Source organism: Rhinolophus hipposideros (assembly GCF_964194185.1).
Source record: "Rhinolophus hipposideros genome assembly, chromosome: 15".
Lineage (NCBI taxonomy): Eukaryota > Metazoa > Chordata > Mammalia > Chiroptera > Rhinolophidae > Rhinolophus > Rhinolophus hipposideros.
Genome location: NC_138061.1, coordinates 1,045,754 through 1,067,500, shown reverse-complemented (window position 1 = coordinate 1,067,500; position 21,747 = coordinate 1,045,754). Strand labels below are relative to the sequence as shown.

The 21,747-nt window shown below is 52.8% G+C and overlaps 2 protein-coding genes across 7 annotated transcripts in view; one reads left to right on the top strand and one right to left on the bottom strand.

Moving 5' to 3' along the window:
• The window catches only part of TCERG1L (transcription elongation regulator 1 like), a 411,473-nt gene extending 391,404 nt beyond the window's left edge, over positions 1 to 20,069 (bottom strand). For both annotated transcript variants that reach the window (XM_081074119.1, XM_081074120.1), the window contains exon 1: positions 19,779 to 20,069. The gene's annotated coding sequence lies outside the window, so the exon portion shown is untranslated. The remainder of the gene's footprint in view (positions 1 to 19,778) is intronic.
• Positions 20,070 to 20,188: 119 nt separating this feature from the next.
• PPP2R2D (protein phosphatase 2 regulatory subunit Bdelta) overlaps positions 20,189 to 21,747 on the top strand; it is a 42,071-nt gene continuing 40,512 nt past the window's right edge. Inside the window, exons 1-3 of one of the 5 annotated variants that reach the window (XM_081074127.1) lie at positions 20,189 to 20,348; positions 20,441 to 20,533; positions 21,119 to 21,418. Coding sequence is in view for 1 of the 5 variants with exons in the window: in XM_081074121.1 (XP_080930247.1) it covers positions 20,342 to 20,348; positions 20,441 to 20,533 (100 nt within the window). In the remaining 4 variants the exon portion in view is untranslated. Of the gene's footprint in view, positions 20,349 to 20,440; positions 20,534 to 21,118; positions 21,419 to 21,747 lie in introns of those variants that run through there. The other 4 variants (XM_081074124.1, XM_081074121.1, XM_081074122.1 and 1 more) reach the window with 4 other exon arrangements.

The window sequence follows — 21,747 nt, the reverse complement described above, 5'->3', positions numbered from 1 at the left end:
GTGGGTGCGAGCACTACACATGTAGGTTTCAACGTGGGTTTGAAGTTTAAGGTGTATTTCGCCAAAACGAAATACACAGACCAATTTAAAAATGAGCAAAAGGTTCAAACACACACTTCTCAAAAAAAGATAGACAAATGACCAACAAACACACGAAAAACTGTTCAACATCACTGATCATTAGGGAAACACAAATCAAAACCACAAAGCGATACCACCTCACACCACAGAATGGCTGCTATCAAAAAGACAGACAAAGAGACAGAGAGAGAGGGAGACGAAACAAGCGCTGATGGGATGTGGAGAAACCAGCCCGTCGTGCACTGTGAAGGGGATGGAAAATGATGCAGCCACTGTGGAGAACAGCACGTCTGTTCCTTAAAACACCCAACACAGAACTACTGTACGATCCAGCCCTCCCACTTCTGGGTATTTATTCAAAAGAACTGAGAGCAGGGCCTGGACAGGTACTGTACACCTATGTACATGCAGCATTGTTCACAACACCCAAAAGGTAGAAAGAACCCAAGTGTCCAAAATGAATGACTAGATGAGCAAAATGTAGCCTATTGTACAACAAAATATAATACTATTCAGCCTTTAAAGAAAGGACGTTCTGACACCTGCTATAACATGGATGGACCTGGAGGACATTACGATGAGTGAAATAAGCCAGTCACAGAAGGACAAATGCTGTGTGATTCCACTTATGTGACGTCCCGAGAGTACTCAAATCCATAGAGACAGACAGCAGGACAGTGGGTGCCGAGGCTGGGGGAGGGGAGTGAGGACTTTGTGTTTAATGGGACAGAGTGTCAGTTTGGGAAGATGGAAAGTTCTGGTAATATACAGTGGTGATGACCACACACCTGTGAATGTACTCATTGCCTCTCATCTGCACACTTGAAAATAGTTTAAATGGTCAATTTTATGTTGTGTATATTTTACCACAATAAAAAAGTAAAAATAAAAATAAAATGTACTAAAAAAAAGTTGAAGGTGGGTCCGCTAACCACGCTTAGATGAAATCTAAACAGATAGCAGCAGGACTTCTTTGAAGAGACAAATACATGGCTTCATGAGGCTGTACGGGGCTCTGCCTGGGCCAGCAGAAGAGATGCCAGCTACAGGCATGGGTTGTCATCCTCCGTGCCCAAACCCTCTTGAGCCTCAAGAAAGCATTTCACAAGCTGAGTTCAGGACAGCATGGATATTGTTTATGTTCTAACAATATTAACTACAATTTTAACTTGATTATATTCAAACTGTCTATCATTGTGACCCACCTCATTTGAGATCATGGCAAAATAGACCCTGTGAGAGCTTCTGCTGTATGACTCAGCAGATCCCATGTCCCTTAATGTCACAGAATGGACCCAGAGCCTCGAGGCCCAAGATGGGCCCAGCTCTGCCCTTTTACACAAAGTCTGAATAGGTCTTTACCTGAGGGTGTTGGAGCAGCTCTGTACCCAGCCAGGAGGCATAGCAGCCCCACCTCATATATAGAAACAAACCCAGGGAGGCAGCCAAAATGGGGAGACAAAGAAACATGTCCCAAATGAAAGAACAGAACACAGCTCCAGAAAAAGAACTAAACAAAATGGAGACAAGTAATCTACCAGATGCAGAGTCCAAAACACTGGCTATAAGGTAGCAACCTCAATGATCTCAGGGAGAACTTAAACAGAGAGATAGGAAGCATAAAAATGGAGGTGGAAACCATGAAAAAGAACCAGTCAGAAATAAAGCCTACAATAATAGATATGAAGAATATATTAGAGGGAATCAACAGTAGATTAGATGAAGCAGAGGACTGAATCAGCGATTTGGGAGATAAGGTAGCAGAAAACACGCAATGAGAACAGCAAAAAGAAAAAAATGCAAAAAAAACGAGGATAGTTTCAGGGGCCTCTGGGACAATCTCAAGTGTTAACAACATTCTCATCATAGGGATGCCAGAAGGAAAAGAGAGACAGCAAGGGTCTGAAAACCTACTTGAATAAATAATGACAGAAAACTTTCCTAACTTGTGGAAGGAAACAGACATACAAGCCCAGGAAGCGCAGAGAGGCCCAAACAAGATGAACCCAAACAGGCCAAAAAGACACATCATAATTAAAATGGCAAAGGTTAAAACAAGGAGAGAATCTTAAAAGTAGCAAAAGAAAAGCAGTTAGTTACCTACAAGGGCATTCCCATAAGACTCTCAGCTGATTTCTCAACAGAAACTCTGCAGGCCAGAAGGGATTGGGTGGAAATATTCAAAGTGAAAATATTCAAAGTGATGTAAAGCAAGGACCTAAAACCAAGACTACTCTACCCAGCAAAGCTATCATTTAAAATCAAAGGACAGATCAAGAGCTTCCCAGACAAGAAAAAGCTAAAGGACTTCATCACCACCAAACAAGTATTATAAGAAATGCCAGAGGAACTTCTTTAAGATAGAAAAATAAAAAATGTGAATCATAAAATGGCAATAACTACATATCTATCAACAATTGCTTTCAATGTAAATGGATTAAATGTTCTACTCAGAAGACATAGAAGGGCTGAATGGATAAGAAAATAAGACACTTACATATGCTGCCTACAGGAGACTCATTTCAGATTGAAAGACACACACAGACAGAAAGTAAAGGGATGGAAAAGTTATTTCATGCAATTGGAAATTTAAAAAAAAGAAATTTTTGGAGTACCAGACAAAATAGACTTTAAAACAAAAGCTATAACAAGAGACAAAGAAGGAACCAGTAATCTCACTTCCTGGTATTATCCAAAGAAACCCAAAATGCTACTTTGAGGGGACATGGGCATCCATATGTTCATTGCAGCCTTGTTTACAATGGCCAAAACATGGAAGCAGCTTGCGTCTATCCATGGAAGAATGGATAAAGAGGAAGAGGTACATATACACAATGGAATATTGCTCGGCCATGGGAGGGAATGGGGTCTTGTCATCTGGGCAGCATGGATGGACCTGGAGGGTATTGTGCTGAGTGGAGTGTCAGAGAAAGACAGATGCAATGTGATTTCACTTACATGTGGAATCTAAAGAACAAAATAAGCAAACAAAACAGAAACAAACTCATAGATACAGAGAACATTTGATGGTTGCCAGATGGGAGAGGGGTGGGGGAATGGATGAAAAAGGGGAAGGGATTAAGAAGTACAAACTGGTAGTTACACAGTAGTCATGGGGATGTAGGGTACAGCATGAGGAATATAGTCAATAATATTGTAATAACTAGGTATGGTGCCAGGTAGATACTAGGCTTATCAGGGGATCACTTGTAAGGTATATAAAAGTCTAACCACTGTGCTGTACACCTGAGGCTAATATGACATTGTATGTCACCTGTAATTGAAAAATTAAAACATATTTAAAATAATAATAAAAGTGTTACTAAGCTGTAGTTAAGAGTTTACTTTGCAGTTATGTTGAGCAGACTAAATAAATCAGCACTGGCCCTTAGTCTGTTCAGGGACAATGAACTGTGGCTAATCTAACAAATACTTGGTAAGTCACAGCTCATGCATGTTTTAGTGCATATTTAATTACAGGACACACCTGTGCGCCATCACCTGCGACGGGCCGTGCTGGGGCAGGAGAGGCACTGTGCCCTCCTCTCCATGGGAAGAACACTGCTTGGGGGTCCCCGGGGCGCCTAACAGGGCTCCAGGACAAAGTGGCTTTCTCTCTGGGCGTACCACGGGCCCTGGGACACCTGCAACGGGGACACATGCAGCCTGGAAGCGGGGACTGAGCGCTGCCACACAGCTGGACATGGCCCGGGACAGTTTTCCTTCCCAACGACCGAGGCCGGGGCAAGGCAGCGCCCAGTCTCAGAGAGCTTCACTCCCTCAGTGCTTTGCCAACCCCACAAAGGTGCCGCCGGTCACCTCCCCCACGGCCCTGGGCCCAGCCCGGCTGCCTGCATGCAAAATCATGTGTCCCCTAAGCCCACTAGTGACGGTGACAGGGCACCTTTCCCAGCCAGCACTGGAGTCTGTGGTGTCCTACAAACACACACAAACCACTCATTTATTATTTTTATTATTTATTGAGTCTCGTGTTTCCAACTCAATTCTTTTCTCCTTGACCTTGATATATTGGGCTAAAATGACAAGTGATAAAATGTGGAACACAAAATGAGCTCCAAATGAAAGAGAAATAAATCCTCGGGTCTAGTGATAGAAATTTCCAAAAGCTATTTGAATGTGTGCACTTAGAATGTCAGATAATTGAGAGATGTTAGAGAAAGGTAGTAAAATGTAATGAGTTATCGCTTCACGCTCCTTAAAACAGTCTTCGTCACAGGAACTTGGCGAGACCAGGAGGCACTGGCGGGTCTCAGGTGCTCACAACACAGGCCACTCCCTCTGTCGGTGCAGATTCTAACACTCCCCACAGGGAGCTTTAAGGAGACAAAGTCAGCTGGGCTGACTGATGACCCGGCCGGACGTCACCCACTCCACAGCACAGACACTCGCCCAGGGTCCCCGCGGGGCCTGCTCCTGGCCTGCGCACACTTTCTCGTCCACTGCACACCCTCATGGGGGAGACTTCGGGCTCCGGGCTCCCAGGTGGGGGCTACTTCAGGTCCTGCATTCACCACCGGGCCTTGGAGCGGCAGAGACCCACCTAGCCTCGAGCTGCTCACAGACTGGAGAAAACAGACTGTGTGTTTTGCCATGGGATGGAATGACAGTCGCTTGGCTTTTGCACGTAGTTGCCCAAGGAATCTCTTCCCAGGACGGTATTCCATGCCGTGGCCTGAGAACCCCCACCCTCAAACTGAACGCTGGGGAACCTAAGGGGCTGGGATAGTGCCTCCAGTTGCCAGCAGGCGTAACCGTGGGAAACAAGTCCCAGCAGCACCCCGCCCACAGAGCCCTCCATGCCCAGGTGCCCAGGTGCCCAGCCAGGGCTTTTCTAGTCTGCACGGCACCTGTGCAAGGCACCCGTGTCACCTCCCGGCCAGCACCAGCCTGTTCCCCCAGGACCCCTGACGGCCCTGGTTCTTCTGTGTGGGGATGCAAACGGAGACCCCCCAAAGCAGCAGAGAAGCTCCCAAATGCTGAGCGTCTTGAGGAAAGGGGTCCAGAGTCTGACCTTGGTGCAGAGGACCCTGCTGTCACAGGACCCGGGGGCAGCGGGGAACCTCGGGGTCCCCTTCCCCCACCACGTGTTCCGTCTGCGTCACTCAGAGGGCTAGTTGTGGGGCTCTTCCCAGAGCGTGACATCTACTCTTACTAACCAGAAGGGGACGCGCAGGCCCCTCACAGCTCATGGGCAGTGGGCACAGGGAGGACAGACCAGAGTGGCTTATGTCCAGGAGGCCAACTTGGCGAATCACGCCGGGACCTTCATCCTGAGCAAATAAGAGCGCAGGGTGCAAGGAAGGGGGTCTGCGCGGTGACAGAGCACCCAGAGACTGGCCTTGCAGTGGGTGGGCTCAGCGGCAGATTGTGCCTGGGACGCCCCCCACGCCTGCTCCCGGGGCCTGGCTGAGAGGACGCCCTGAGAGCAGCGACTTCTTCCGGGAAGGCGCCCAAAGCCCCGCCCTGTGCCCTGGCGAAGAGGACAAGGACCCAGGCCCAGTGCTGGCGGCCGATCTCAGAGCCTCTGGCCTCCTCCTCCAGGTGGAAGCGGAGGGGCTGCTACAGGACCTCAACAGCCCAACACCCGCCTCCCCAAAAGGAAGCATGTCATCTTGGCTACCCCTGTCCAGTTTCCTCGGTGCGAGAAAATGGCTTCGTTCCCCTCGGAGCACTGGAAATCTAAATGAAATGTGAACCAAATGCACTGTTTCCTAGAAAATGGTGGGCTGGTGGTTCTGGCAAGTGGTGGCGTCCCAGGGCCATGGCTGGGGCTCCTGGCTCACAGGGACCCAGCACTGCTCTGGCAATGCTGCAGGACCAAGGGACCTGTGTGGACGACGGAGGAGGCGGCCAGCACCTCGCTGCAATCGCACGCATGACTGGACTGTCACGCAGGGTCTCAGCTCCCGCTCCCCACATAAGAACGCAGGACATGGTGAGGCCAAAAAGGAACACCCACGGAGCCATGGACAGGGGAGTCACACCACTATATTCTCGCTGGTGGTTGGGTTGGAGACACAGGAAGCAGGAGCGACACGGTCTGCAACCCGCCGTCCACTTCTCTGCCAGCCAACAACTTTGCCAGCGTAGCCACGGCAGTTATATTAGTGGCTAATGGCTAACCAGGAACAGCTGATGGCCATTTACTACCCGAACCAGCATCTTTCCACCTGAGGTCAAGAGCCTAGAAACTTGGAAACTGCTCTCCGGGATTTTGTCCCCACACAGCCAACTCATTTTTCTGTTTGTCAGACCTGATTGTGACACGAATACTGACAAACTGCTCTAAACTTCTCATCACAGACCTTTGGAGATTCACCAGTGACAGTTTCCTGACACCCTCTTCCCAGAGCTCCGTGAAAACTGACCCTCCATGAAAAATGAGACGCCCAGGGAATGTTCCAACAGGGTCTCCTTCACAGGCAGGGACCTCGTTCCCCAGTGGCCACCTCAGCGGGAAGACCTAGTGCCCAGGATATGCATGAGAAGTGGGCTTTTGGGGGTTTTCTCCTTTCAAAGGAGGGAAGGCAAGTCCCTCCGTTTCATCATCTCTGAAACAGTAAAAGTGAAAAGATGACCAACAGAGAGATGGAAAGGAAGATGAGCAGATGGAAGGGGTGAGACAATCTAGGAAAACATAACCTGAGAGTCCTAATGAACTTCAACAACACTAATATCATTCAAGACTTCCTCTTGTTGTTTTGCAACAAATTAGCAAAACAAATTAGCAAAAGTCCAACAAAACTTAAGGTTACTTTGGACAGACGAGAGGCAACTGGCTCCCCAGTCCCTTAAAATGAGGCCCAAGCGCGCCACCGTGTGGCAAGTGTCTCTCATGACCTCTGTTTGTGCTCACCCTTGATGAGTTCCTGCTTTGACACGGTGTCCTATTTTCTTGAAGGCCTGGGCAGTCCTCGCCCCTCCCAGCACACACACACCCCTCCCGCTGGGAGTGCCCCAGGGGTGGGAGCAGGTGGTCAGCAGACAACCTCCGGGAGCACCCTGCTTTCTGCTCGGGAATCCCCCCCATCCATCACTCCGTGAGTGTGGGGCGTCTCTCCACATTGGGTTTAAAGGGGGAAGGGGGCTCAGCGGTGAGTGGGGTTTTCTTACCCTTGGAACTGACAAAAATGCAAAACCCATCAGTCAGTATGTCTGCCTTCTGAGTGTGTCATAGGGTGGGTCTACACGGCCCCCCAAAAGGAAGTTTAGCCCCTCCTCCTCACTCCCCAGGAGGATATAATGGAGATTGAGGGGATCACACTGCACCTTCCAACCAGGTCTTAGGGAAACATGGCCCCCTACTGCCTTGAGGAGGACAGAGGCTGCCGCCTGTTTTTGCATGATTTGCTTCTCCGGGGACAGACGCAGCCTGATGACAGATATCAGGCGGTCTCTCCCACGGGGCTGCTGCAATGGCCACATGCAGGCTGATGGCAGGACCCCACCCCAATCCTCCAAGTCTCTGCTCTGGGGCAGAGAGGATAGTCACCCCCAGCCTAAGGGGGCTTCTACCCTGGGACCAAGGTCAGGTTAGGGCTCTTTCATCCAGAGGCCCCACTATACTCAACAAGGAACCCCAACGTGGCATCAGGACTGACCACAGGCTGGGAGACAGCAGCAGAGCCCCGACCCCAGGCCCCATGGTCAATTCCCACAGCCAGCAGCCTCGTCCGTCCTGGCAGTGATCGGCCTCAGCACGAAGCCTTCAACAGAGGCTCTGAGGGGGCCCCACTTGGGACCGTGGTCAATGATGCTGCCCTGCCCTGAGCTCCACAGTCAGTGATGGGGCCCTAGAAATGAAGACTGGCTGGGGAAGCACACCTCCCCTTCTGGCCCCCAGGAGTAGGGGTCCTGGGCGCCAGGGAGGCCAATTCTGGGCCGGGGTCCTGGGCTCCTAAAATATGCCCTCACCATTAAATCTGGAAAATAACTTCTACATCGATTTAAAAGGGGGAACTTCTAACAGTAACTTAGTAAATGTTTCTAGAGGGGAACTTCCCCCAGCCTGATACAGAACACCAACCAGGGTCCTCCAGCTGGCATTATACTCGGTGGTGAGAACCTAGCAGCTGCCCGAAGGCAGGAACAAGGCAGGCTGTGCCCTCTCATCACTCGCATTTAGCATCGTACTGAAGTCCCAGCTAACGCAACACGCCAAGGAAACAAACACTGAGAGTGAAGAAACAAAACGGTCTTTGTTCACAGGTGGTCATGATTGTCTGTGTAGGGAATCTGAAAGACCTGACAAAAACCTCCTGAAAGTAATAAGCAATTACAGCAAAGTCACAGGATACAAGGGCAATACACAAAGTCATTTGCTTTCCTGTACACAGCAATGAATACGTGGGTTTTCAGATTGAAAACACAATCCCATTTACATTGGCACCCAAAAAATGAAAATGCTTATGTATAAATCTAACAAAATATGTACAAGTACTATATGAGGAACAGTACAAACTCTGAACAAAATCAGACGTCTCAATAAATAGAGACAGTCCACATCCGTGGAGAGGAAGACGCAATATTGTGAAGATGTCAGTTCTTCCTGATTACTTTATCTATAGAGCCAAGGCAGAATCCCAGCTAGTTATTTTGTGGACATTAACAAACTGATTATAAGGTTTATAAGGAGAGACAAAAAACCCAGAATAATATAGGGATCCACGATGGTGGAGTAGATAAACACTGTGTCTGCGTCCTTCTGTGAACACATCAAAATTACAACTAAATTATAGAACAATCAACCTGGAGAAGCATCTGAAGTCTGGCTGAACAGAAGTTTTATAACTAAGGATGTAAAGAAGCCACGTCAAAACTGGTAAGAGGGGCGGAGACACGAAACAGGCTGGCCCCACACCTGAGTGTAGTGGTTGAGACCGGGCGGGGTATCTCAGCTGTGGGGGTTCCCCCCAGAGGAGCGAGGGACCCAGCCCCCCCACACCAGCCTCCCCAGCCAGGAGTACTGACGCCAGGAAGAGGAGCCCCCACAACATCTGGCTGTGAAAAACAGTGGGGATTCTGACTATCTGGGTGAGACAGAATGTGGTAGGAAATCCAGATATCCTCTTAAAAAGGGACCACACACAGACTCACTCGCTCACAGGCACTCACCTTGAGCTCCGGCAGAGGGATGTGACTTGGGGTGCATTGGAGGCCTGTGGGAGGGCTGACAGAGAGGTGTGTGGCCTCAAGCGGAGCCCTGAAAGGCAGTTGCCATTTTCCCTATGAAGGGGACGGCAGACGGGCACCATCTTTCCTGTGTTGAGCCCGCCCCCTATGCTTACGGCCAAATCTGAATCTGATTGGTCTGGTGAGCTCCACCCTGCTGACTCACTAGGACCCCACCCCACCCAACTCCCCCAATGCCGGAGGCATTTTCTCTGCAAGCAGCCAGCCCCACCCACATGCATTCTTTTCTGGAAAACTATTGGAGACCTCGATGGGCTCAGAGACTTTTGCTGAGTAGCTCCAGGCTCAGCACTGGAACCAAACCAGAGTCTACATTACCTGGTGACCATAGTTCTTCCCACTGTAGTGACTACCTGAGACCTTGCCTCAGCTGACTCAGGTACCACACAAGGCGTTATCAGTGGCTAAACCTTAAGGGAGCCAGCAGGTGGCAGCAGGCCTTGGGTATCCTGGCATTTTGCAGAGCTACCCAAGGCCTGGTACTGGTGGCAGCTACCGTCAGTTCACAGCTTGACGTCTCCCATGCACCACCAGGTCCAACACAGGCAGCAACCAACCACGGGTCACTTTATAGCTCCTACCAGGTATTCCCTGGACAGTCACAGCGAGCAGGTGACCTGGGCCCCTTGCCAGAGGCCCCAAAACCAATATACTTGGAGCTGGCTTCAGACCACAGCAGATCACCACCTAATCAGCCCCACAAGTGGCACACACAAAGGGAGGTTTCAACAGGCCATGAAAGCCCACTAGGGTGAATCCTGCTCCATGGGGTAAGCCCCAGGCACTGCAGCCCATAAGCTGTGGATGTGGCCAAACCCCACAGCCAGTCAGCCTGAGGGTCAATCCCACCCACTGATGTCCCAATAGCAATCAAGGCTCAACTATAACAGGAGGGCACACACAACCCCCACAAGGGACACTCCTGGAGCACCTGGTGCAAGTGACCAGGGAAATTGTGCCAGGGCCCCATAGGGCACCTACTATATAAGGCCTCCCAGCCAAGACCAGGAGACATAGCAGGTCTACCTAATACATGGAAACACAGTAAAGGATCAGCGATATAGTCAATTATATGGCAATAAGTATACACAGTGCCAGGTGGGTACTAGTCAGGGGGATTACATTTATCCCCCTGTATAATCTTAAATTACACAAATGTCTAACCACTATGCTGTACACCTGAAATTAATATAAAATAATATTGAATGTTAGCTGTAATTGAAAAATCAAAAGGTGGGGGATGAGGTGAAGGGGAATAAGACGTCCAAACACAAAACTGACTGAGAACAAAGCAGAGGACTGACACCACCCACTCCCAGACTTCCTGTTCAGCTACAGTAATCAAGGGAGGGTGGTGTTGCCGAAAGAATAGCCAAATAGGTCAACGGAACGGAACGGAGAGCCCAGAAATGGACCCTCGTGAATGGAGCTGGCTGCCCTTTGACACAGGAGCAAAGGCAGCTCAGTGGGGAGAGGACAGTCTCTTCCCCAAATGCTGCCAGAACAAGTGGACATCCCCACGCAGAAAAGCGCGTCTAGACAGCTCTCACAGCCTTCACAGAATGAACTCAAAATGCAGCACATTATCAAATGCACACTATCAAACCCCTACAAGATAACAAAGGAGAAAGTCTACATGACCTTGGCTTTGCAGCTGGATCTAGAGACAGCACCAAAAGCACAACATGAAAGAAAAGTGTGTGATGTGGACTTTGCTGGAATTTAAAAACTTCTGCTCTGTGGGGAAAACAAAAAACAACAAATAAAACTAAGAGAATAAAAAGACAAGGCACAGACTGGAAGAAAATATCTGCAAAAGACACATTTGGTAAAGGACAGATATCCAAAATATATTAAGCAGCCCAGAGAAATTCTATCATTTGGTGCATTAGTTTCCTGGGGCTGCCCTAACAAATTACCACAAACTTGGGGCTTAAAACAATGGACGTTTATTCTCTCACAGTTCTGCAGGCCACTCAGACGGTGTGAAGGTGTCAGCAGGGCACGAGCCCTCCGGAGGCTGCAGGGGCCCACCCTGGTGTCGTCAGCTTCAGCGGCTGCTGGTGCTCCTGGCTCCGGGCCTCACTGTCCCCACCTCCATCTGCACGCGTCTTCCCCCTCTGTGTCCATCTCCCGCTGCCCCTGAGGACACCTGTGATGGCATTCAGGGCCCACCTGGGTAATGTGGGATGATGTCATTCAAGACCTTTAATTTAATCACATCGGCAAAGCCTCTCCATCCAACAGGTCACCTTCCCAGGTGCCAGGACTTAGGACCTGGACATGGACGCACCTCCGGGAGTGCTATGGCTTTACCACAGTAGGCACAACAAAGGATTAGCTCTGAGGAGAAAGTGACCGATGCGGACACAGGTGGCCGAGGAGACTGCAGCCCCGGGAGCCGAGGGTTTGGGCGAAGTTTGGAAAGGAGGCGCTGTGCTTCCTGGGGAGACAAAGACCCCAGGGGCGCTGGCCGGCAGAGCGCATGCAGTCCCTCCTTGGCGCGTCCCCAGAGGCTGAGTGAAGGTTCTAAGTTGGTTTTTACTCCCGCTGGATGTCAGCCCGCTTGTTTGCTACGTTTCTTCTAAATGCGGTGCAGAACCTGGAGAGATGTCTTGAGGAAGAGGATTATTTAGAAAACCTTCATCCAAAGAGTCACAAAAAGCGAGGAGGACGCAGCCAGTGTGCAGGGCGGGCCCGGGCGCAGCCGCCACCACGTGGCAGGGCAGGGGGGGGCAGGGCGGCGCGGACGGCTCACCGGCCAAAGCTCCGGAGGCGGGCACGGCTGCACCCGACGCCGGCCCAGGGTGCCGACCGCCCCCCGGGTGCACGGGGACGTGTCCGTCCCCCCGGGAGATTTCACCCGGCCCACAGAAGTGACCAGCACCCCCGACCCCCCTCCCAGTCGGCGCAGGCCCCCCTGCTGCCCCCGGCGCGGCCAGCAGAGGGCGGCAGGCGGCGGCGGACGGCGCAGGGCCGGGGCCCAGGGCAGCGGAGCCCGCCGCCGGCCACTGCGACAGCGACAGCGAGGCGCGGGGACAGGCCTCCGGGCCTGACGCTCCCAAATGGAAACAGTTCGCATGCAGATGAGCGACGGTTTTCGGAGCGTCGCTCATCTTTCCTTGTAGCCGGCAGGGCTGCCACGGGTTCCACCCACCCAGGATGAGAAAGGAGCGGACAGGGATTGAGGACCTCGGGACCTGGCCCGTGCCCCCGGAGGGAGCTGTGACGCCAGCACAGGCTCAGGGATGAGCAGTCAGTCACCAGGCTCCCCAGTGGGGGCCGTCTGAGGTATGCACTCACCCAACGGCACGCCCATTTTAGAGAAATCCCCTGGAGCCTGTAGTGGTGTCTGCACCCCAAGTTTACAACCACACACACACCAGGACCTGTTTTCTAGCTCAGAAGCCAAGCGCCTGTGAACTGGACCCAGTCAGCCTTGGTCAGGTGGGAGGGCACAATCTTGCATTTGATATTTCCAGTTGATTCTAGAGCTCTGACTGTTGGAATGTGTCACCCTGAGACCCACTGCAGGCCCCTTAAACGTACAGCTCACGTGGTGGGTGAGAATCCGTGTGATGGTGTGTCTGCCTGGGCTGTCGCCCCAGGAAGAAAGCAAGAGCTGACAGGACAGGGCCAAGAATTCGGTTTGCCACCAGAAGGCACACGGCGCTGACCACAAGACAAAAGACAAATCGCCTTCCCCAGCAGGGGCGGGGGGGCCAGCGTGGGGGCGGCTCTCTCTTCTGCATCTGTCAGGAGATCAGTGACACTGACAGTCTCCCACTGGAGATGAGGGCGCATTGTCTAGGAGCCTTTGAAGTACAAAGATCTTTCCTCAACAGAATTTCTGAGTTACTGAGATAAATGAGGGGAGATCTGACATTTATTGCACACAATTTAAATTCAAATTGGCTCCTAGTAAGGGAACATCACAGGTAGTCTGAACTTCAAGCCTTGCACTCTGATCCTTCTGCTGATGTGGGGTCCTACACTGCTGCACATCTGCCTTAATTTTTATAATTTATAGAACAAAACCATATTGTAAATATCATGAAGCTAGTATCCTTTATTTTTGAGATGAAGTTAGCCCCATCTGTCAATTATTTCTCTAAAGAAAAAAAAACACAAGATGAGCAAGTGTTTTCTTCACTTTTAAACACCTGATTAAAACCTGGGAAAACATCAAATCTCTGACAATGTTCCAAACTGCAGAGGAATGCACAGGTGTGCGCAGCACGGCATTCAGGAAGAAAGGTTTTCCCGAGGCATGTGCAGATTCCTTGCCACCCCGGCTGTGAGGGTCGCAGAGATGCGGTTTTGGCCACCTGCGGGCCCACAACTGCGCTCTCCTGCTCCGAATGCAAGGGTCAGAGAAGCCCCGGTATTTCTGTGCAGGATCACAGGAGCGAAGTCTGAGCCTGGGGGTTTTGCCAGACCCGGCCCTGTTCGGATGAAATGTGACATGCTCTGATTTTCTAAATCATGCTGGGGGCCGACCGGAGAGCCTCCCGCACACTGCTAGAAGGGTCACGGCCACTGGAACAAGGACCACGGCTGCTAGGACAGCTTCAGGCTCCGGGCAGCTGCTGTTGTGCAAGCTGGGTTGGGCTCACAGCCACAGCTCCACACACAACCCCTCCTGCCCCCACACCCAGCTGACTGCACTGAGCTGAGCCCAGAGCTAAAATTGCAGGAGAGTAGGTACAAGAGGAGAGGGGAAGAAGGGTCCTGAGGAATGAGAAAGAAACAGCCAGAAACTGCGCCATCATTGCCAAAAGGTGTTTGCAAGAGAGACACTGAAAACTGTCAGTGAAGGGGGCAGCTGCCCGCCACGCCCACTAGTGGGGAAGCTGACAGACAGAAGCGTGGTATGATCCCTTGGAGCCACACGGAAGCTTTGACATCGCAGAGTACTCGCACCGTAGATAAATCTGTAACACTGAAATGTATTCATTTTTCCTTCCAAAGGACGTTACAAAAACACAAAGGATGATATAATCTATTGGAATCGCGTGGGCTGTGGTGAGTAAAACGACAGTTCAGTCCCAGAGGGACATGAAGGGCTCCCACTGCTCTCCCTGTGGTCACCACACCCACTAACCAAGCTGGGAAACAAGGACATGTCGGGCAGCACACCAGAAACCCTCAGCTGGGCAGGGGCCCCTCCCATCCTCCACGTGTAGGGCTCACCCCGGGGGCTTGTAGAAAACATGCTTCATACTCTCAGCCTGGACAGGAAGTTCAGGGTTTATCAAGCATGTGGCACTCGCAAAACACCATCGGCAAGCAGGATTGGTAATAATCTCGAAGTTCCTGTTTTTCCAGAACACTCTTCTGGGCCTTTAATCTGTGTTCTTAACAGTTACTTGATAAAACACAGGACACAGTTGTCATGTTCAACCCACCCTCTGGCTCAGTGGGGGATCCACTGGGAAAGTGCCTCCCAACACAGGAGCTAATGCCCACAGCGTTGGGGAAGATCAGCATGGCCCCTGCAGCCAGGCTGTGCAGTCGAGGGCCAGACACTGTGTGCCCGGCATGACCACCACTGGAGTTTCCAGAAGGAACAGCCCAGTCCACACCTTGATTTCACCCTGTAAGACTGATTTTAGACTGATCTCCTGAGTTTAAGAGGATACATGATACATTTGTGTTGTTTTAAGCCACAAAGGCTGGTTCAGTATTTGAAAATTAATCAATGCAATCCATCACATCCACAGGGTAAGGAGTCACATGACCACATCCATAGGTGCAGAAAAAGCATCTGTTACTGGTTTGCTGTGAGCTTTTGTGAATAGGTGCTGGATTTTGTCAGATGCTTGGCCCGCAGGGCTGGGAAGACCAGGCCGCCTCCTAGCACTGTCTCTGTGCTGAAATGCACTGGAAAGGACAGACAGTTCCTGCTCCACCAGGAGCCCAGCACCTCATGGGAACACGGCACCGGATCGCACGGTGATAATGGGGTAAACGTTGGGGGAGAGGGCACGTTCTCATGGACGAGTGAGCGCTGTGAGCATGGCGAGAACAGCTCTGCTGGGAATCCGTTTCCTTACCTCTTTCAGCTTCTAGGGCTGCCACATGAGGTCACATGACCATTGGTTTGGGGGATTAGGACACAGACATCCTCAGGGGCCATCATGCAGCTGACCACGGGTGCCAGTGTCCCTACCCGTGGGCTGCCTGTGGGATCACTCATGACCCCTCCTGACAGCCCCTCTACTCTAGCTGGGCTGTCGTGGGCCCTTCCTTTCCCAGCCCAGAGACACGTGGACAGAGGGTGGCCTCCCACCTTTTTCTTACACCTGCACCTCGGCTTTCTATCTTGAACTGGACAGAGTTTGAGATTTTGTTCCCTGGGTCTATGCAGAGGGTGCCCCTTGGGGAAAAGGAGGTCCCCCACCCAGTGGGAGAGGCTCAAGGGAGAAGGAAAGGAAGCATGAAACTTCGCCCCCATGGCGTGAACAGGCGCTCACTGGCCCCTGCCTTCAGGTGGTGCTACCAAGGGCCACGTGGTTGGGGATTCTGGATTTCTTTTTCTTGCTACAAAGGGAATGCCAAAATTCTGAGGAGTGGGGTTCCTCCTTGTGAGTGGGGCTCTGACAGAGGCTTAGAAGCCAGAGGGTGGAAGAGCGTGGTGAGCCACAGGGCGGCTGCAGGGAAGGGGAGGTCACAGGAGGGCGGAGGGTGTGATACAGCACAGGGCTGAGAAAAGACTGGAATCCTTGAAAGAGGGAGGTAAGGGGAAGGAAGGACTAAGAACTCGGCATGAAGCAACTCTCAGCCAGCTGCTAAAGGTCCAGATGGGACAAGTCTCTGGGCAGGAAAATCAGGAATGATTTCTCCAGCATGGCTCAGGTCCCTCCGTGAGTGGGCACTGCAGCAAAACTGAATCAGCCAGCAGCAGCGGGAGGCCTGCCACAGCCGTCCTCCCACCCCACGCAGACCAGTCCTGGGAGGGGGCACGAGCAGTTCAGCTCACGGGCCACGGATGACGGTGTATTTCTGGCAAGGCAGGTATAGTTCAGGCAGAGCAAGCGCTGGGGTTCTCCCCATGGCTTCGCCATGCCAGGGAAGATGAGGGGGTGTCCTTGCCCGTTGTTTCCTAATACCTGGGCCTTGAGGTTACAGCTGAGCTTAAATGGGCTGTAAGTATGCGTGACTGCGAAGCCTTGGGTGAGTTATTCTCAGCCTCAGTTTCCTTGCCTTAAAATGGGGTGTCGATGTGAAAAAGTGTAGGGTTCTGTGAGCATTAACTAGGATCATGGAGCGTGCTTGGGGAGTCCACTCTCGGAGAACACACGTGACCACTGAGAGCACAGATGTCCCCTCGAGCTGTGCCCGCCAGTCCTCAGGAGGTACCCCTCTGCCGAAATACAGGCGCAGCTGGCATTCAGCTGCTCATACACAGCTGCCACATCGCCATGTCACTGTGAATCAGAGTGATTTAAGTGCCTAGACTCACACACAGCAAAGAACAGTTGGACAAATGAGTGGACACCAGTGGACATGAGTCTGTTTATTTCACACAGACACAGTGTATCCATTTTCTATCGCTGCCTTCAACATTACCACAGCTTAATGGCTCGGGACCACACACATCTGTCATCTCACAGCCCTGGAGGTCGGAGGTGGGCTCCGCTGGCTCTGCAGGCTCTGTCCAGGTTGAAAATGGCACCTCTCGGTGGGCTGTGCGCCTGTCCGGAGGTTCCCGGAACCAGTCTACTTCCAAGCCCTTCCAGGCTGGTGCCTGAATTCAGTTCCTTGCACTTCACCCAGGACTGAGGCCCCATTTTCTTGCTGGCTCAGCCAAGGACAGTCTTTGCTGCCAAAGGTTGCCATATCCCTTCTTGTGTTGTCTGTGTGGTCCGTCTGGCAACAGTGGGCTAAGCCCCCCACACACTCTGCCTCTCTCTAGTCCAGCTGGAGAAAGTGCTAGGCTTTTCTGAAAGCTCATGAGATTAGGCTGGGCACACAGATAATCCCGGCTAATCTCCCTACAGTTAAAGTCTGTCATCTTAATTACATCAGCCAAGTCACGTCATGTCATGTAACGTAGTCCTTTCTTTTTTCCTCCCTTCCTTCCCTTTCTTCATCATCTGAAGAAAAATTCAAGGAGCCAATCCTTCTTGGCAGGAATAAAGAGAAAAAATAGAATGAAGTTCAACGCCTTGTTGAACTCCAGCAGTAAGGGGGCAGCAGGTTATGAAAAGCTTCATTCACCATCACCAAAACTCGGAAGCAATCCAGACGTTCTTCAGTAGGTAAGGGATAAACAAACTGTGCTGCATCCAGATGTTGGGGAGGAAAAATTATCCTGTTCCCTCAAAGTTCTTCTGGCTGGACTAATGATCAAATCAACACGAGACAGATTAGCAGAGAGAAACAAACTAACGTTTAATAACATGTCTGCCTCCTGTACACATGGGAGAGACCCAGGAACACTGAATAAGTCACCAAAATGGCAGAAACCATCACCTTAAATACCACCTTCGGCTACAGACAAAAGAAGATGCTGGGCTGGAGAGTCAGTTATGGCAGGTTGTCGGGAAAAGCACAAGAAACAAGAGTCAGGCTAGGCTGTCGTGCAGACTTGCGTCCCCGCCTTCTCCACGGATGGTGAAGGCAGGCTGGGCACAGTGATGGAGACGCCAGACAGATGGACACTGCCCACACAAGTGAATGCCCTTCAGCAGAACTTCTTACTTCTCAGAGCTTCTCCCACGTCTGCTGTTTCTTAAAACTAAACAGCCTCAAATAATCAACATCCCAAAGTGGTATATTTGGGGGTGGCCAACTCTGCTCACCTTCACAGACAATGGAATATTATTCAGTGATAAAAAGAAATTATTTATCAAGACATGGAAAGATACAGAGGAACCTTAAATGCCCATGACTAAGTGAAAAAAGCCAACTATAAGACATTCTGGAAAAGGTAAAACCATGGAGATAATAAGATGTGTGGTTGCCAGGGTTGGGGAGAGGGAGGGATGACGAGGTGTAGCGAAGGACTTTAAAGCCGTGAAAATACTCCGACACTATCATGATGGACACGTGTCAGTGTACATTTGTGCAAACCCATAGAATGTGCACCACCAGGAGTGAACCTCAACATAGACTATGGACTTTGGGTGATTGTGGCGTCAGTGTAGGTTCATCCTCGGGAAAATAGGTACCATCCTGATGAGTGATGTTGATAAGGGAGGAGGCTTTGCAGGGCTATTGGGGGAAACCTCTGTACCTTCTTCTCAATGTTATTGTAAATCTAAAGCTGCTCTAAAAAATAATAATAATAAATCTTAAATTTACAAAAAAGAAAAAAGAGTCCAAGACACAATTGCAGCCAATGCACTCTACGACACAGCTGTGTGTGCAGCACCTGGCATCGCACGATGAGGATGAATGGCCATGGGATACACACTGGGGCTTCCTGGGGCTGCTCCTTTGGGTCGGCCTGGCCAAGGCGAGTAACCCATCGGAAGGCGGACCAGGATTCCCCTCATATGAACAACTTTCTAAGTCTGGTGTGTTGAGAGTGGAAGATGGCACTTCTTATCAATAGGGTACATCTGTGATGACTCAGAGCTGGCTACTAAATCTGAACTTGAAAACAATCCACAGTTAGTATTTTAAATGGTATTTAGTTACCAAAATTTAAATACATCAAAGAAAGATAACTTTTTTAAGTTATTCAGGGAAGAACAACAGGGTATGTTCCTCTGTGATTTCCTTCAACCTTTTAAGATACAAAGGAAGGCAGCTCGCTATCTTCAGGCATATATTACCGTGTTTCCCCGAAAATAAGACCTAGCCGGACCATCAGTTCTAATGCGTCTTTTGGAGCAAAAATTAATACAAGACCCAGTCCTATTTTAATATAAGACCCGGGCTTATGTAATATAGTACAATATAATGTATGTCATCTTGTATAAGACCTGGTCTTATATTAAGTTTTGCTCCAAAAGACGCATAAGAGCTGATTGTCCGGCTAGGTCTTATTTTCAGGGAAACACGGTACTGTTGTGCTACTTGTTTTTAAATTTTAATTTAATCGTAGCTAATTACCGGAGAATACAGTCTACAGTAAGACTGATTATCTTCAGAAGCCTTCTCTTAAAGACACACGGAAGCCACTGCACGGAGGAGAGCCTGACTCACGCTCTCAGTGCTCGGGAGCCGCCGGGCCAAGCTCGCAGGGGGAGAAGACCCCCGCCTGGGTCCGCTCGTCCCGACCCGGCGCTGCTGTGACTCGCGCGCCTCGCCGCCCGGTCCCCTCCTCCAAGGCGCGCCGGGAGCACGTGTGCGCCGTGCGCTCCGAGGCTGCGCTCCTCGGCCCACGCAGGGCCCCGCGCTCGCGACCCGCAGCGTCCTCCCGGCCGCCCACCCCCGGCGCCTCGCGGGCCCCACCGCTCCCGGTTCTGCGGGAGCCCCGTCACAGGGGGCTGCCCCTCGACTCGCCCCGCCCGCCCGCCCTCCTCGCTCACCGGGTCTCCGCGGGCGGCCGTCCGCGTCCAGCACAGACTTCCCGCGGCCCACGCTGTGGCCGAGCACAGAGCTGAGCGTGCTCTCCATTGGCTGCTCCGCCGAAGGACCGCGCCGCTATTGGCCGCGCTCCGTTAGCTGCGGGCGGGGCCCCCATCACCCCGAGGCCGGCGGGCGGACGGCGGGGGCCCAGCAGCCGGCCTGCAGAGGAGCGCCCGCCCCGGCGCCCAGCCGCCCGCTGGCCGTGGCGCGCCCTGGCCGCCCGAGCGCCACTCTCGGGGCCGGGGCGAAGCAGCGGGCGGCTCGCGCAGACGCACTTGGCGCCTCCCGGCAGCCCCCGCGGCCGCACGCCCCGCCCAGCCCGGCGCAGGGCGGCGCCCCTCCCGGAGGCGGAGGGCAATGACGTCACTGAGCAGGGCGACGGGCATTGGGCGCCATTTTGAAAAGGGGGAAACATCCCTCCCCGGCGCTGGCGGCGGCAGCGGGTTAAGGTGCTCGGGCGGCAGCTGCGCGGCGGCTGCCTCCTCCGTCCGCCGCCGACTCGCGCCCGCGCGCCCGGCCGGCCATGGCAGGTGGGGTCCGCGCGGGGCGGGCGCGGGTGTGCGGCGGGGGCGGGCGGGGGCGGGCGGGTCCGCGCGGCCTGACGCGCCGGCTGTGTCCACAGGAGCCGGAGGCGGCGGCTGCCCGGCGGGCGGCAGCGACTTGCAGTGGTGCTTCTCGCAGGTCAAGGGGGCCGTCGACGAGGACGTGGCCGAAGGTAAGGCCGCTCCGGCCGCTCCGGGCGGCGGCGCGGGTGGAGGCGCCGAGCGAGCGCGCCACGTCCCGGAGCGACGCCCACGGGCCTGCCCACGCGCCCCGCGAGGAGCCCCAGGTCCCGGTCCTGCCCGGGCCGTGGAACCGCGGCCCGAGGAACGGAGTCGGCGTCACTGCGGCGGGAGGCCCGGGCCCCGGGGCCGCTGACCTGTGGGTGTCGGGCACCTGGCTGGAGGGGCGGGGGTTCTCGTGGGGTCTGCGAGTTCCCGCTGCACGTGTGCCCTGAGCCTCCCGCCGTCCCTGGACGGCGGTTCTTCCTCCGGCGCCGCCCCCTAAAGCAGCCGGGTGCTCGGGCGTGGGCCGTGGGCGTGGGGCGAGGGCCGTGGGCGTGGGCGAGGGGCGTGGGCCTTGGGCGTGGGCGTGGGCCGTGGGCGAGGGCCGTGGGCGTGGGCGAGGGGCGTGGGCCGTGGGCGTGGGGCGTGGAGCGAGGGCCGCGGGCGTGGGCCGTGGGCGTGGGCGTGAGCTGAGCGGCGCGCGTGCTCCCCGTGCACGCCGGCCACGGTCGCGCTGACTGTCGCAAACCCGCAAGTTTCAGTCCGGCCGCGTCGCGGCGTCTTGTTGCTCCACCGTCTTCCGGAGCCTCGGGAGCCGTAACCTTCGCGCAGAGTCCATCGTCCCGACACCACATGCAGCCTCTTGCCCTAAGTAGCCGGCAGCCCCGGTCCGCTGCGTGGGTCCCCTGCCCTCCTCCGCGGCCCCCTGGACCTGCGTCCTTGCCCTGCACCGCCCGCCCGCACTGTGACTTATCCGCACTGTGACTTCGGGAGATGCTGGCCCGGGACAGCGCCCATTCGTGAAGCAAGTAACCTGGCGCTCCGGGAAATCGGTGGTGAGCCACGTTTGAGAGGGAAACCACGTGACTTTACATACTCGCAATAATTCGATCCCGCTCTCTTTATAGTTATTTAAGCACTATTACCTTTTTTCACGTTATATACGCCAAGTGGGTGACAGTTCAGTTTACTCAAAATTTCTATCAAGAGTAGCCCAACCTGTTTGCTTGGGGGTAGAGAGGAGAGAGGGCTCGCTGTCTATCTTAATTTCTGGTTTCTTTCCCTTTTTTTAAACAAGTTATTGACCAGCCAAATAACTTGAAATTTAAATGCAACTAAAATGACATATTTTAAGTGGGGTGTTGCACTTTGAAAATAGGCTGTC